General features: G+C 47.6%; 1 protein-coding gene across 1 annotated transcript; it reads left to right on the plus strand.

The window, feature by feature from the left end:
* The first annotated feature begins 2,585 nt into the window (after positions 1 to 2,585).
* On the plus strand, positions 2,586 to 11,120 carry Klk5 (kallikrein related peptidase 5). The gene is made up of 5 exons (XM_021168089.1): positions 2,586 to 2,699; positions 5,100 to 5,364; positions 6,970 to 7,226; positions 7,427 to 7,560; positions 10,658 to 11,120. The coding sequence occupies exons 1-5, from the start codon at positions 2,627 to 2,629 to the stop codon at positions 10,808 to 10,810; spliced, it is 882 nt and encodes a 293-aa protein (XP_021023748.1). The 5' UTR covers positions 2,586 to 2,626; the 3' UTR covers positions 10,811 to 11,120.
* The last annotated feature ends 2,292 nt before the right edge of the window (positions 11,121 to 13,412 follow it).

The following is a 13,412-nucleotide window of genomic DNA, read 5'->3' on the forward strand; positions in this document are numbered from 1 at the left end:
ATCTTCCATGTTCATGGGTCATTTGGATTTAACATAGTAGAAATGGCCATATTACCAAAAGCAATCTTCAGATTCAACACAATCCCCATCAAAATTCCAACACAATTCTTTATAGACCTTGGAAGAACAATATTCAACTTCATATGGAAAAACAAAAAACCTAGGATACCTAAAGCAATCCTGTACAGTAAGTAAAGGAACTTCCAGAGGTAGCACCATCCCCAATTTCAAGCTGTACTCCAGAGCTACAGTAACAACCCACTGCATGGTATTGGCATAAAAACAGACAGGATGATCAATGGAATCAAACAGAAGACTCAGACACAAATCCGTACACCTACAAACACCTGAGTTTTGACAAAGAAGCCAACATTATGTAACGAGGGGAAAAAGCATCTTCAACAAATGGTGCTGGTCTGTGCATAAAGGGATGCAAATAGATCTGAATCTATTGCCTTTTGCAAAACTTAAGTCCATGTGTATCAAAGACCTCGACATAAAACTGGATACTCTGAATCTGATAAAAGAGAAACCGAGGAAAAGCTTTGAGCACATTGCTACAGGAGACGACTTTCTGAACAGAGCACCAATGGCTTTTATTGAAATGTGGTGGTTCACACATATAATCCTAGCCAAAAATGAAAGGTCAGCCTTGTCTACAGCATGAAGTTTTATCTCAGAGAACAAAAACGGGAGCTGAGGAGACCATTCAGCAGGTGAAACACTTGCTGTTGAGCCTAATGACCTCAGGTCAGTCTCTGAGAGCCACATAACGAACAGAGAGACCCGAACTCTTGCAGGTTGTCCTCTGACCTCCACTTGAGTATGGCGTGCACANCCCCCCCCCCCCNCACACACCAAATAAAATACATAAAATGATACATAAACTAGTAAATAAATATAATATAAAGCAATTTTAAAAGTAAAACATTTAACAACTGCAAGCTGAACTTATAAGGACCATATAAGTGAGAGAAAACAGAGAAATAAGGGGCTGATTTTATAGCCATTTAATTGCATTAAACCTCAAGGTGGGTTTTGTTGTTTGGCTTTTTTTTTCCTCCTATGCAGTAGAGCCCACTCCAGGCTCTGACCCCTCTGTTGGCATCTGCACATCTTCGTGTGGAGAAAGTTCATGTCTGACACAAGGTTCACAGATCTGGGCTCCTGCTCCCCTGAGGGAGACCTAAAGAATCAGAGTGGGCATGTTGACAGAAGGAGCAGCCAGGATGCAGAAGAGGGCAAGTGGGGCTGCCAGGAGGTAAAGATCAGACAGGGAGGGGTGCCACTCTACTCCCCATCCAATGCCCCATTTCCCAAAGCGCTTGGAGCCACCCACCACTGGTCCTGGCTCTTGGCCTCTTTTCCATTAACAGGTTGCCCTGCCCAATTGTGTCATCCATGTCTGGCTGTGCCTGCTGGACCTGGCCACCTAGTGGGGGCAGCCTGCTTCCCTAGCTCTTGCTGACCCTTGGCCTGGGACCTAGTATAGGTGGTGGGATTTGATCCTGGGGTTTCTTCTACAGATGGCTTTGTCTCCCCTGCCCGAATGACAGGGAGAGATATAGGGAGACAGAAAGGGACAGAGAACCAATATTCAGAGACATAGACATGAGGGAGATAAAGATGAGAGGGACGGAGAGACAAGACAGATGGGGAGACAGAGGGATAAAGACAGGGAAAAACACAGGCATACAGAGAAAAAGAGAGAGACATAAGGAGAAAAAGGGGACAGTACAGAGACCAAGAAAATCAGTGACAGAGAGACAGATACATAGGAGGCAAGGGCAGAGAAACACACAAAAGCAGACAGACACAGGGAGAGAGAGATGAGGGGAAACACACTGACAGAGAGACTCATCGACAGACTCTGAAAGGTCCATAAGGGCAGACAGCTAGATCACAGGTAGAAGAATTTTACAAACAGAGCTGGATGAATGAGAAAGGAGACATGGAGTTGTAATGAATGAGACTCGGGGAGAAAAAGGAACATTAGAAATCCTTGCTCGGGAAGAGTGCCTGGGAGCTGGCGAGATGCCAGGCATGAGGAGGACCCAGCCTGATCTGAGGACCCCTCCCCATCCTTAGGGCCAGGGAGGGAGGGAGTGGTGCTCAACACTGGGTGGGGGGTAGAGGGGAGGGAGGCAGGAAGAGTGAGTGCTGGGGCCCAGACTGACAGGAACCTCACTGCCTGGGAATGTGCCCCAGGGACCAGTGGGTGGTTATATCACCAGGTGCCAGAGCAGAGGAGGAGGTGGTGGCTGGAAGGCTCAGGCCAGCTTGAGAAGTCTGCAGCTATATTGGGAGCCAGATCCCACCACTCACTGCCCAGGGAAGAGGGGCAAAGTGGCAGGGGAGGCCCAGGCAGGGTCTCAGCAGGTAAGGAAAGAGAGGGAACCTGATCTGGCTCTGTCTTATCTTGGATTCACCCCACTTGCCTGCCTCTCTTGCTGCCCACACTTACAGGGATTGTAAGATGCTGACAGTCCCTCCCCTCCACTGCCGGTCCCTGAGTGCTAATGGTGAGGCAGAGATGGTGATGAAAGTGGAACACACTCCCAGAACCACCTAGGCCTCTCCAGAACCACTTAACCTCAGCCTTTATTTCTTACCAGGTGCAGCAGTCATGGCAAAGGCAGGACACCCCTGGAAATGGGCAATGGCTACCCTGATCACAACCCTGGTTCTGGGGGTCTCAGGTAACCAGGGTCCCTTAAGTGTGTGGGGAGGACTGCCTCTGTGGAGTACTGGGTGTGTCTCTAGGATCAAGTGAATGTGTGTCTGTACCTCTGTGGTTACACAATTAAATGTAGGCCTCATGGCTGTTTATGTATTACGGAAATTTTATGTTTTTCATTTATTACTATTTTTAAGACAGAGTCTTGCTGTGTAGCCCAGGCTGGTCTAGAACTCACTATTTGGACCAAGCTGGCCTTGAACTTGTGGCTACTCCTCTTATATTTGCCTCCTGAGAGGTAGAATTGTAGTTGTGTGCCATTGTATGTTTTTGCTGTTATTGGTTTGTTTTTTTAATCTATCTTATGTATGTATTTGTAAAGATGTTTTGCACTACACATATGCCAGTGCCCAAGGAGGCCAGAATAGGCTTCAGTTGGGCCTGTAGTTACAGCTGGTTGTGAGCTGTCATGTGGACACTGGGAATCATACCCAGGTCCACTGCAAGAACAGTCAGTGCTCTTAATTGCTGAGTCATCTCTCCAGACCCTTTATTTTTAATTCTTGATAATAATCTCATTTTTATTTTTTAGCCCAGGCCACCCTAAAACCTGTTCTATAGCCCAGGTTCTATAAACTATAGTTCTATAGTACTAGGGCTCTCCTAGTACTCACTGTGAAGCCCTGGCTGGGTTTGAATTATAGGCAATCCTCCTGCTTCAGCTTCCCAAGTTTGAAGATTACAAGTGTGAGCGATTCTGCTTGGCTTGTGTGTGTCCTTGTCCCCTGTCAAGAGACTGCACGGCAGATGGTATGGACCCTCTGAGACTTTGTGTGTAGTCGGGTGTCCATGCATTTCAGGTCATTTTGGCACTGCAATTGTGTGGGTGTGCGGCGCACTCCAGGTTGGTGCAGATATTACTGCACATTTGGCCCCTTGTGTCTCCACTGCACCCCAGGGTCTATGTCTGGAATGCAGTGCAGCTCGGCTCTTGACCGTGAAAGTGCATGACCCTCGTGTTTGCAGATAGCCCCTTCCAAGTGCATAGCTGTGTCTGTGACTGTAGTTGTGATCCTGCGACAGTTGGAGCTTTGCATTTGTGGGGTGAGGGTGAGGGGCTGTGTGTTTGGGGACCTACAAATGCCACTGGATGTGTCCTCATGCCACTGTATCTGGGGTTCCTGACCCTGCCTCGAGAAACTGAGAAGTGACTGACCATAGCTATTGCAATGGTTTTCTTGCACTGTGCCATGCTGGAAATTGAGATACAGATGTCCTTTAAGTGTGACATGTCCGCAGGCCTGGGTACAGAAGTGTGTGTGGTATTGCCATCCACACATGCCTGCCTGTCGCTCAGGTGGTCAGGTGGATGAGCTCCTGAGAGACCACCTGTCACATGGGAGCAGGTGCATTTGGACACAATGCGTGTGTTCTTGGAATGTGCCCGTGGGTGCAGACAGCACTGAGGCATCCTTTCTCTGGGCCGTTAGCAGGACAGTGAACAGTGACTAGCCTGTGGGGAGTGAGGGGTGGGGACAGAGTGCATACAGATCTGTGTGAGAATTCAGAAAGTGAGCTTTACTGTGCCTTTCCAGAGTCCTGTCCCCCACCCCAAGCTCCACCCAAGGGCTATGACCCAACCCACTCACCAAATCCCTAGGCCAGGCTTCAGCCCCAGAGCCCTTTTCACTAGGCTCCACCCACTTGCTATAAGTGGTTCCAGAGTTTAGCTCCACCTCCCTTTCCAAAGTCAAGGGTCTTTGTGAGACTTGTCACCCCAATTGACCTTGCCTCACATCTCCATAGACTAATTCCAAGTCCCCAGCCTCTCAGGTCTTAAATTTGACATCTTGGTGCCCCAGTCTCCAGAAGGGGTGACTGGCTTATGCTACTGGTCTTGGCTTCTGACTCCACTTCTGAAAGTTAGGTCTCAATGCTCAAGCCTGGTTTACCCTTAAGAGTCTGCCCCAGGGCGCCCTCCTTCTCTCCAGGTATTACCAGGAGATGTCCGGAATCCCTGGGGCTCACAAAGTCCTGGAAGCCCACTGGAGCCAGGATTATCTGTCCTAAATCCCAACTTGGTGGTTGAGTTGTGGTTTTGGCTCGTTCTACAAGCTCCCTCCCTGTGGTCCTGGCTCTGCCCACACAGTTCTGACCCCACCCCTATAGATCTGGCCACACCTGACTGCCCTGATCCCATTCTTCACTCCTAGCCTCACCCCTACAGCACTGTTTATATCCCTAGATCTCCAATAATCCCTGTCCTCCCTTCCACAGTCCTGGTCCCGACTCCTTATCTAAAAGCCTGGAATATCAAGTCAGACGATTGGTCCCAGTTTCTGACTGTAAGAGCACTCCTGAGCCTAAGCCCCTTTCGGAACCCCACCTCTAGACCTATTCTTCACCCATTCTCTATTCTCAGAGCCTGTTCTTGCTGGGGATGTTTCCTCTTGTGACAACCCCTCTGGAACCGAACCCTCTGGGACCAACAGAGACCTCAGCACGGATTCCAAGTCTGGGGAGGACACCCGTTCAGATAGCAGCTCTCGAATTGTGAATGGGTCAGACTGCCAAAAGGATGCACAGCCATGGCAGGGCGCCCTGCTTCTGGGGCCCAACAAGCTGTACTGTGGGGCTGTGCTGATCAGCCCACAGTGGCTGCTCACAGCAGCACACTGCAGAAAGCCGTGAGTGTGCCTGGAGAAGAGAGGGTGGAAGAAAGCTGGGGACATGGGGGCAGGAGAGGACAGAACTGGAGAAGGTGTTGGGAAGGATGGCTGGCTGGCTGGCTGGCTGGCTGATGGGTGGGTGAATGGATGAGTCAATGGGTAGATGAATGGATGGTTGGGTGGGTGGATGGATAGATGGATGGATGGATGGATGGGTGGATGGATGGGTTGGTGCATGGGTGGGTGGATGGGTGGATTAGTGGACGGATGGGTGGATGGGTGGGTGGGTGGATAAGTAGATGGATGAATAGATAGATAGATAGATAGATAGATAGATAGATAGATAGATAGATAGATAGATAGATGAGTGGGAGGATTCATGGATAGATGGGAACTTAGAAGAAAGATGGAAAGATGGATGGACAGAATGATAGATGAGGACAACAGCATGGGGAAGAGCTGATCTCGACACTGGTGAGAGCTGATCTGGGCAAGGGAGGTAAGGATAGGTGAAATTACAAACTAAAAGGAACAGAGACAAAAAAGATTGTGATAGAGATAAGAAAAATGAATTAGGACAGAGGCAGAGGTGATAAAGATCATATAAAGACATAGACACATGCAATGGTTTGGTATGGAGCTGGAATTAGGATCTATGAAGATGGGGTTGGGAAGGGGCTGGGGGTAGGACTTAGATTGGAGATTGGGATGGTTAGAGTCAAGAAAGGGATTGAACCTGGCTGGTTTCGGAGATGGGGATAGATAGTTGAATGGAGGTTGAGAGACACACACATGGTTTTGGGTAGGGAAAGGAGTAGGGTTGGGATTGGGCACACATTGATGGCCTAGGGTGAGGTAAATTTAGGATTGGCTCCAGAATGGAGATTAGTAGGAATTGTGATGGGTGGAGAGAGAGGCAGAGTTGACAGAGTTGGGACCAGGAATGGATATAAGACAAAAGGTGTAGCTGGGCTAGTTTGTGGAGTGAGGGATGGCTAAGCACTTTTGGGTTGATTTGTTGTTTTATCATTATTTTGATGTTTTTGAGAAAAGGACTCATGTAGGCCTGGGTGACCTCAAACTAGCTATGCAGCCAAGGATTATCTTGAACTCTCAGTCTTCCGGCCTTTATCTCCTAAGATCTGAGATTGTAAGCCTGTGCTTCCACGCACTGCTGGAATGGTTACATTGGGTGCTGAGGATGGCTTGATTATAGACAACACATAGTTAGACTTGAGGTTGAAAAACGCTCATGCTGACTGTTCCTGAGGGTACACACTTAGGTTGCAGTTGGTGTGAAAGATGGGATGCAGATAGGCAGGGAACTGGGAGCGGGATGGAGGTGCACACAAGACAGAAACTGATAAAGTTAGGTGTCAAGTTAGGGTTGATGATGGTGTGGCACTGGGTTTAAAATGGGGGAGGGAGGAGTTGGGATTGAGGCTAGGGTTGAGTTGTGGATGAGGATGGGAAGGAGTGAGGTTGGGGGTGAGATTAAGTTGAGTTGAAGATGAGTGGAATTGGGGTTGAGGATGGGTTAGAGTGGGAAGTGATTGAGACTGCCTTTGATAGGGGGACCGAGTGCTGGGCTGGGCTGGGACTGACCATTGCCTTATCCCTTAGAGTGTTCAGAATCCGTCTGGGCCACCATTCCATGTCACCTGTCTATGAGTCTGGGCAGCAGATGTTCCAGGGAATCAAATCCATCCCCCACCCCGGTTACTCCCACCCTGGCCACTCCAATGACCTCATGCTCATCAAAATGAACAGAAAAATCCATGACTCTCACTCAGTGAAGCCCGTCGAAATTGCTCGCGACTGTGCCGTCGAGGGGACCAGGTGCATGGTGTCTGGCTGGGGGACAACGAGCAGCAGCCACAGTAAGTATCCTGGTTCCTCCTAGTCCCTGCTCTTCCAGCAGAATCTCCCCACATAGCACAGGCTACCCGAAACTAGCCCAGACTAGAACTGTGTATGCTCCTGTCACAGCCTGCCTAGGTCTTGGGCAGCAAGTTTGTACCACCATGCTTGGCTATGTTCTCTCTTGTCCTCTGCTCATCCTGATTCTCTTGCTTAACAGATAACTTCCCGAAAGTCCTCCAGTGCCTGAATATTACTGTGCTCAGTGAGGAGAGGTGTAAAAACTCCTACCCAGGACAGATAGACAAGACCATGTTCTGCGCAGGTGATGAAGAGGGCAGGGACTCCTGCCAGGTAAGGGCTGGATGCAACTCCACTTATCCAGAAAATTACATTTATTTTATTTATGCACATATATCATAGTGTGTGTGTGTGTGTGTGTGTGTGTATGTGTGTGTGTGCAGGTCAGAGGACAACACATGGAAGTTAGTTCTCTTCTTCCACTATGTGGGTTCCAGGGATTGGACTCAAGCCACCAGGCTTGGCAGCAAGCAGCTTTACCACTGACCCCTCCGCAGTACCTCAAGAGCCATCCTGAGCACTGGAACTTGTATTTTCACAGAGCTCCTGTTCCAGGGCACTGTTCTATATGAGGCTTACACAGATTGAGCATCCGCATTTTGTTTTCAGTTTTCATATAGGCAATTTTTGAAAACCAAAAAGAAGTGAGGCGTGGCTCGTCATCTCAGATATGTGGGAGGCTGAGTTAGGAAGAAAGGGCCAGCCTGGGACAGAGTAAGTCCAAGGTTGGCCTGGGTGACGTTATCTCAAAGTAAGTAAAAAATGAGTTTGGGGTGTAGTTAAGTGGTAGAGCCCCTCCCTAGAGTCCCCCAGTGATGACCTGTGGGCATGGCTCAGTGGTAGAGTGCCTGCCTAGAGTCCCCAGTGAGGGACTGGGGGTGTGACTCAGTGGGAGAGTACTTTCATGACATGCTACAAGGCTTGAGTTCTAGCCCCGGCCCCACAAAAGAGTAATTAAATAACTAAGGATATGAAACTAACATTAATATTATATTTTGTTTAATTCAATATATGTGGCTTCTCTATGTTCTCAGGTGACATTTTCCAGAATTTAGTTAATCTGTAACAATGATAAATATACAATTTACACCCTGTTTCCCATGATGCCTTTTATCCTGAAAAATCCATTTCAGTTTGCTAGACATGCAGCAGCTACCATATATATATATCACAGTGCAGGTCGGGAGGAGAACTCGAGGCTGCTCCCTGTGGTTAAGTAGGGGTCACAAGGTGCTGCACCTCAGGGGCCCCCTTTACAGAATAGCTATCATAGCTCTATTTACGTGGCATCTTCAAACATGTAATGTGTCATTGTAACTGAATGTGTTAGGTGACAGTTTTCTAACAAATGCTAATAAAATGCCATGAGGGAAGAAGAGGGAAAACTTGCTTTCAGTGCATATAGAATAGGCCTCATTGCTAGAAGTGCTGAAGAAGCAGACATAAAACACAGAATTCTATGGTCAGGGTTGGAGAGATGCCTCAGCTCTTAAGAGACGGGTCATTCTTCCAGAGATCACCGCAAGTTATGCTTCTAGCACCCACATCTGTAACTCCAGCTCCAGGGGATCTGACACTTTCTTCTGGCCTCCTCTGACACCTTCATTCCTTCATTCCCATGCATATACCCACACACAATTACACACACACACACACACACACACAGAGAGAGAGAGAGAGAGAGAGAGAGAGAGAGAGAGAGAGAGAGAGTTTAACACACAGTGGCTCTCAACCTGTGGATTGCAACCCCTTTGGGGGTCAAGCAACCCTTTCACAGAGGTCACCTAAGACCATCCTAAATATCAAATATTTACATTATAATTGATAACAGTAGCAAAATTACAGTTATGAAGGAGCAACAAAAATAATTTCATGGTTGAGGGGTCCAAGCATCAGGGAGATTGAGAACCGTTGGTTTAACATAATGAAAACAAATCTTTTAAAAATGTACAGTACAATTTTTAAAAACCTATGCTGAAGAGACTTTTCAAGTAGGGCTCTTTCAGAAAGTTATAAGGAGTCACCAGAAAATACACACGAGGACAAGTCTTCACTGTGGTCACAAGGAGGGCTTCCTTATGACATACATAGGTAGAGATTGTAAACACCCTAGAGCCTGTCTCACACAGGCTAAGGAAACAGAAAAGTCCTATGCAAAAGTCTTAAGGCAGCAATGGGGACGTTTGATTGGCTCAAAGAATGGAAAGAAAGGAATCCATATGTTTTGGGCACAGAAGTTGTGTTGGAGAAAGCAATATATGAGCTGTGGTAGTGACTGGTGGATCCCTGAGGCTTGCTGGCCAGTCAGCCTGGTGGATCAGTGAGCTCCAGGCCAAGGAAAGATTCTGTTTCAAACCCCAAGATGGACAGTACCTGAGGAGTGATACCTGAGGTTGTCTTCTGACCCCCACATGTGCATGCACATTGGTGTGCACACATACATACACAGCAACAATGGTCAACACCTGCAAGATTGACACTACTACTACTAAAATCGCTGTGGTGGCTAAGGACCGGCTCTGGGTTATATTACTTATAGGCATCTGCTCATTACCACAGCCAGCAGCTACTGTGAGCCTTAGCTGACAGGCTCAGAGAAGTTAACTGATGGACTCTCAAAATTCGATGCAAAGGTTTAAAAACAACAACAAAACCTCACTGAGAAAGCACCTGAGCCTGGACTATCATCCCAGTTATTCAGAAGGGTGAGGCAGGAGGATCACAAGTCCCAGTTCAGCCTGGGCTACATAGCAAGACCATGACTCAAAACAAAAACAAAAAAACAGGAAGGAGAACAGACAAGATGGGAAGGGGGGAAAAGAGGGAAGGCAGGCGGGAAGGAAGAATGAGAGAAAGAAAGGGGAGAGGGAAGGAGGGAAGCAGTGATAGATGATGGATGGATGGATGGGTGGATGGATAGATGGATAGATGGATGGATGAATGGATGGATAGATGGATGGACAGATGGACAAATGGATGGAGAGATAAAGGGGAGAGAGAGGAAACAGATTAGACATCTTGTGAGGAGAAAGCAGAAGATGAGGAAGCAGAGTCAGAGCTGGAGGAGGTTGTGGTGTTAGCTAGAGTCTGGCTGGTAGGCTTTCTACACACTGAATCTGAAGTAAAATACTGATCTCTCTCTCTCTCTCTCTCTCTCTCTCTCTCTCTCTCTCTCTCTCTCTCTCTCTCTCTCTCTCCACTTCCATCTGTTTTACCTACATTCAATCCTGTTGGCCCTCTCACCCTTGTCTGCACCTGCTTCCCGTGTCCCTTCTGCATTCATGCATGGTACTGAATGTCTTGCTCCTCCTCCTTCCATCGACCTCACCACACCCCTGCCTCCTTCTGTGCCTCCATTCTTCCCTCACAGGGCGATTCCGGAGGTCCTGTGGTCTGCAATGGCAAGTTACAGGGCCTTGTGTCCTGGGGTGATTTCCCCTGTGCTCAGCGCAACAGGCCAGGTGTCTACACCAACCTGTGTGAGTTCGTTAAGTGGATTAAAGACACCATGAACTCCAACTAATGAGCCACACCAGGAACCATGGAACCAGTGCCACCCAACGGCAATGAGGAGCACTGTCCCTCTCTGAGAATGCTGAAGATAACGTCAGTCTCTCCAGAACTTGCTCTATGTCTCTTGGCACCAAGATCACCATCCCCCGCAGTGGACTGACCCCCGTTTCTATAGCCAGACCCTAGGAACACTTCCTGAAATGTCTAAATTGTGTTGAAACCCATCACTACCTATGGACCCATCCATAAACCCAGAGTTGAGCCTTTTCTTCAGCCGTCACCCAGATTTAGACCCCAAATAAAAAATGGGAAGAACCCTGTTGATATTTCTCCTCCTGTGCCAGGCAGCTGTGGGCAAGCAGATATCTTAGTTATTTTTCTATCATATAACAGACAATGACACCATGACCAAGGTAACTTATAGAAGGAAGAGTTTATATGGGGCTTACAGTTCAAAGGGTTAAAGACCAGAGCCATCATGGGGAGGAGCATGGCGGCAGTCAGGTAGGCATGGTGCTGGAGCAGTAGCTCAGAGCTCACATACTGAGACAGAACCACAAGACAAAGAAAGCTAACTAGGAATGACATGGGCATTTGAAACCTCAAAGCCCACTCCTAGACACACACCTTTCCCAGCAAAGTCATACTTCCTAATGCTTTCCAAACATTTCTACCAACTGAGAACCAAGCATTCAAATACATGAACCGATGGAGACCATCCTCAGTCACACACCTCAGTGGCTTCTCCTCAGGATGATGCATTTGCCCCAGGTGGTCTCTAGGTGACTTCACACTTGCTTCACAAATAGCAACTATCTTAGTTACTGTTCTATTGGTCTGGCTAAGTGTCTGACTAAAGCAACTTAAAGGAGAAAGGGTTTATTCTGGCTCACAGTTCCAGCGTGTAGTCCACCGTGGTGGGAAAGCATGCCAGCAGGAGTTTGAGGTGGGCGATCACATTGCATCCCATCAGGAAGCAGAGATGAACGATGGTACTTCGCTGGCTTCCTCCTCTTCAGTCAGACCATGTCCCCGGCTTACGGGCTGGTGCTCCACATATTCAGGGTATGTCCTCCTACCTCAGAGGACTCCTTTACAGGTGTCCCCAGAGGCTTATCTCCCCGGTGACTCTAGATCTTATCTAGTTAATACTATTAGCTGACCATGAACATAGTCAAAGCATGTTGTGTGGCAAGAAGCATAGCGGCACCCCAATTACAACTCCACCATAGTTTCTAGAATATGTGACTCAGACACCAATGTGTAAGGTTCAACTTGGCATTGTTGCAAAAGCAATGTACAGTCAATCAAAAACACACTTCAAATGCTGAATTTTGAACTCTTCCCAAGCCAGTGATATATAGTATGCTATTATCATAGTGTTGATATTAACTGTCTCCTGAAGGTTCATGTGCCAACGGGTTGGTCCAGATTGGTAGTAATCTAGGGAGCTACAAGACCTTTGAGAGGCAGATTCCTAGTGGAAGAAAGTTAGGTCATTGGGGATGAGTTCCTGAAGATGTCAGGAATCTATCCTTTTCTCTCTTTACTTCCTGGCCACCATGATTTGAGCAGCTTCTTCTACTTCATGTTCCTGCCATGATGACCTAACTCACCACAGACCTAAAGAACACACACACAAGCACACATGCACACAGACACACACACACATACATGCACATATGCACACACATGCATACATGCACACATACTTGCACACACATGTACACGCACACATACATGTACACACGCACACACATACATGCACACATGTACATGCACACATGTACATGCACACACATACATGAGCACACATGCACACATACATGCACATGCATGTGCATGCACGCATGCACACACATGCATGCACATTTGCACACACATGTACATGCTCACGCATGCATGCACACATAGGGGCTCCCTTTCAGACCCCAGCTTAAGCACAAACCACACTCAAACATCTGTTTTCACAGAAAGATCCTTTATTGAGTGGGAAGGAAAAGTTAAAGTGGCTGGTTTCTGACTCAGGCAGAAAACCAGCAGCAAAGGTCAAACATTTCAGAAGAAAAGAAAGGGGATGTCTGCGTTAGAATGGGCTAAGGGGCGGTGGCATACTTTGATTGCACATGTTCATTAGGTGAGCCAAAGGTAGCTTTTGATTGCTAGAATTCAATACTTTGTAGTCAGCCTCCAGAGGAGGAAGTGACCAAATAAGGAAATTCCTAGCTTTAGGAATGTAATCTAACAGTTTAGCAAGGCAGAGGGACCGGAAGAGAAGGACAAGGCTTGCCAGAGCCACCCTAGCCATGCTCAACTTGTCCAGGCCCAAAGGCAAGATGACTTAGACCCCTACAATTCCAAACCTAAATCAACCTTTTCTTCCTTTAAGTTGTTTATCTCGGGTGATTTGACATGCAAATCATGTGAAATCTGTGAGTTACACAGATGTTCTCCCTCAGGGCTGGGTCTAGGCAACAAAGCCAGACTCTAGGCCTTGAGGCTAACAGAGAAGCAACTTACTGTGTGTGCTGTGCTGATGTCTGGGCTTCATGGTGTGCTGTGAATGAATCTGGAGTCCAAACAGGTGTTTGTTTCTTTTCTGTTTTTAAATA

Source organism: Mus caroli, chromosome 7 (genome assembly GCF_900094665.2).
Source record: "Mus caroli chromosome 7, CAROLI_EIJ_v1.1, whole genome shotgun sequence".
Taxonomy (NCBI): Eukaryota; Metazoa; Chordata; class Mammalia; order Rodentia; family Muridae; genus Mus; species Mus caroli.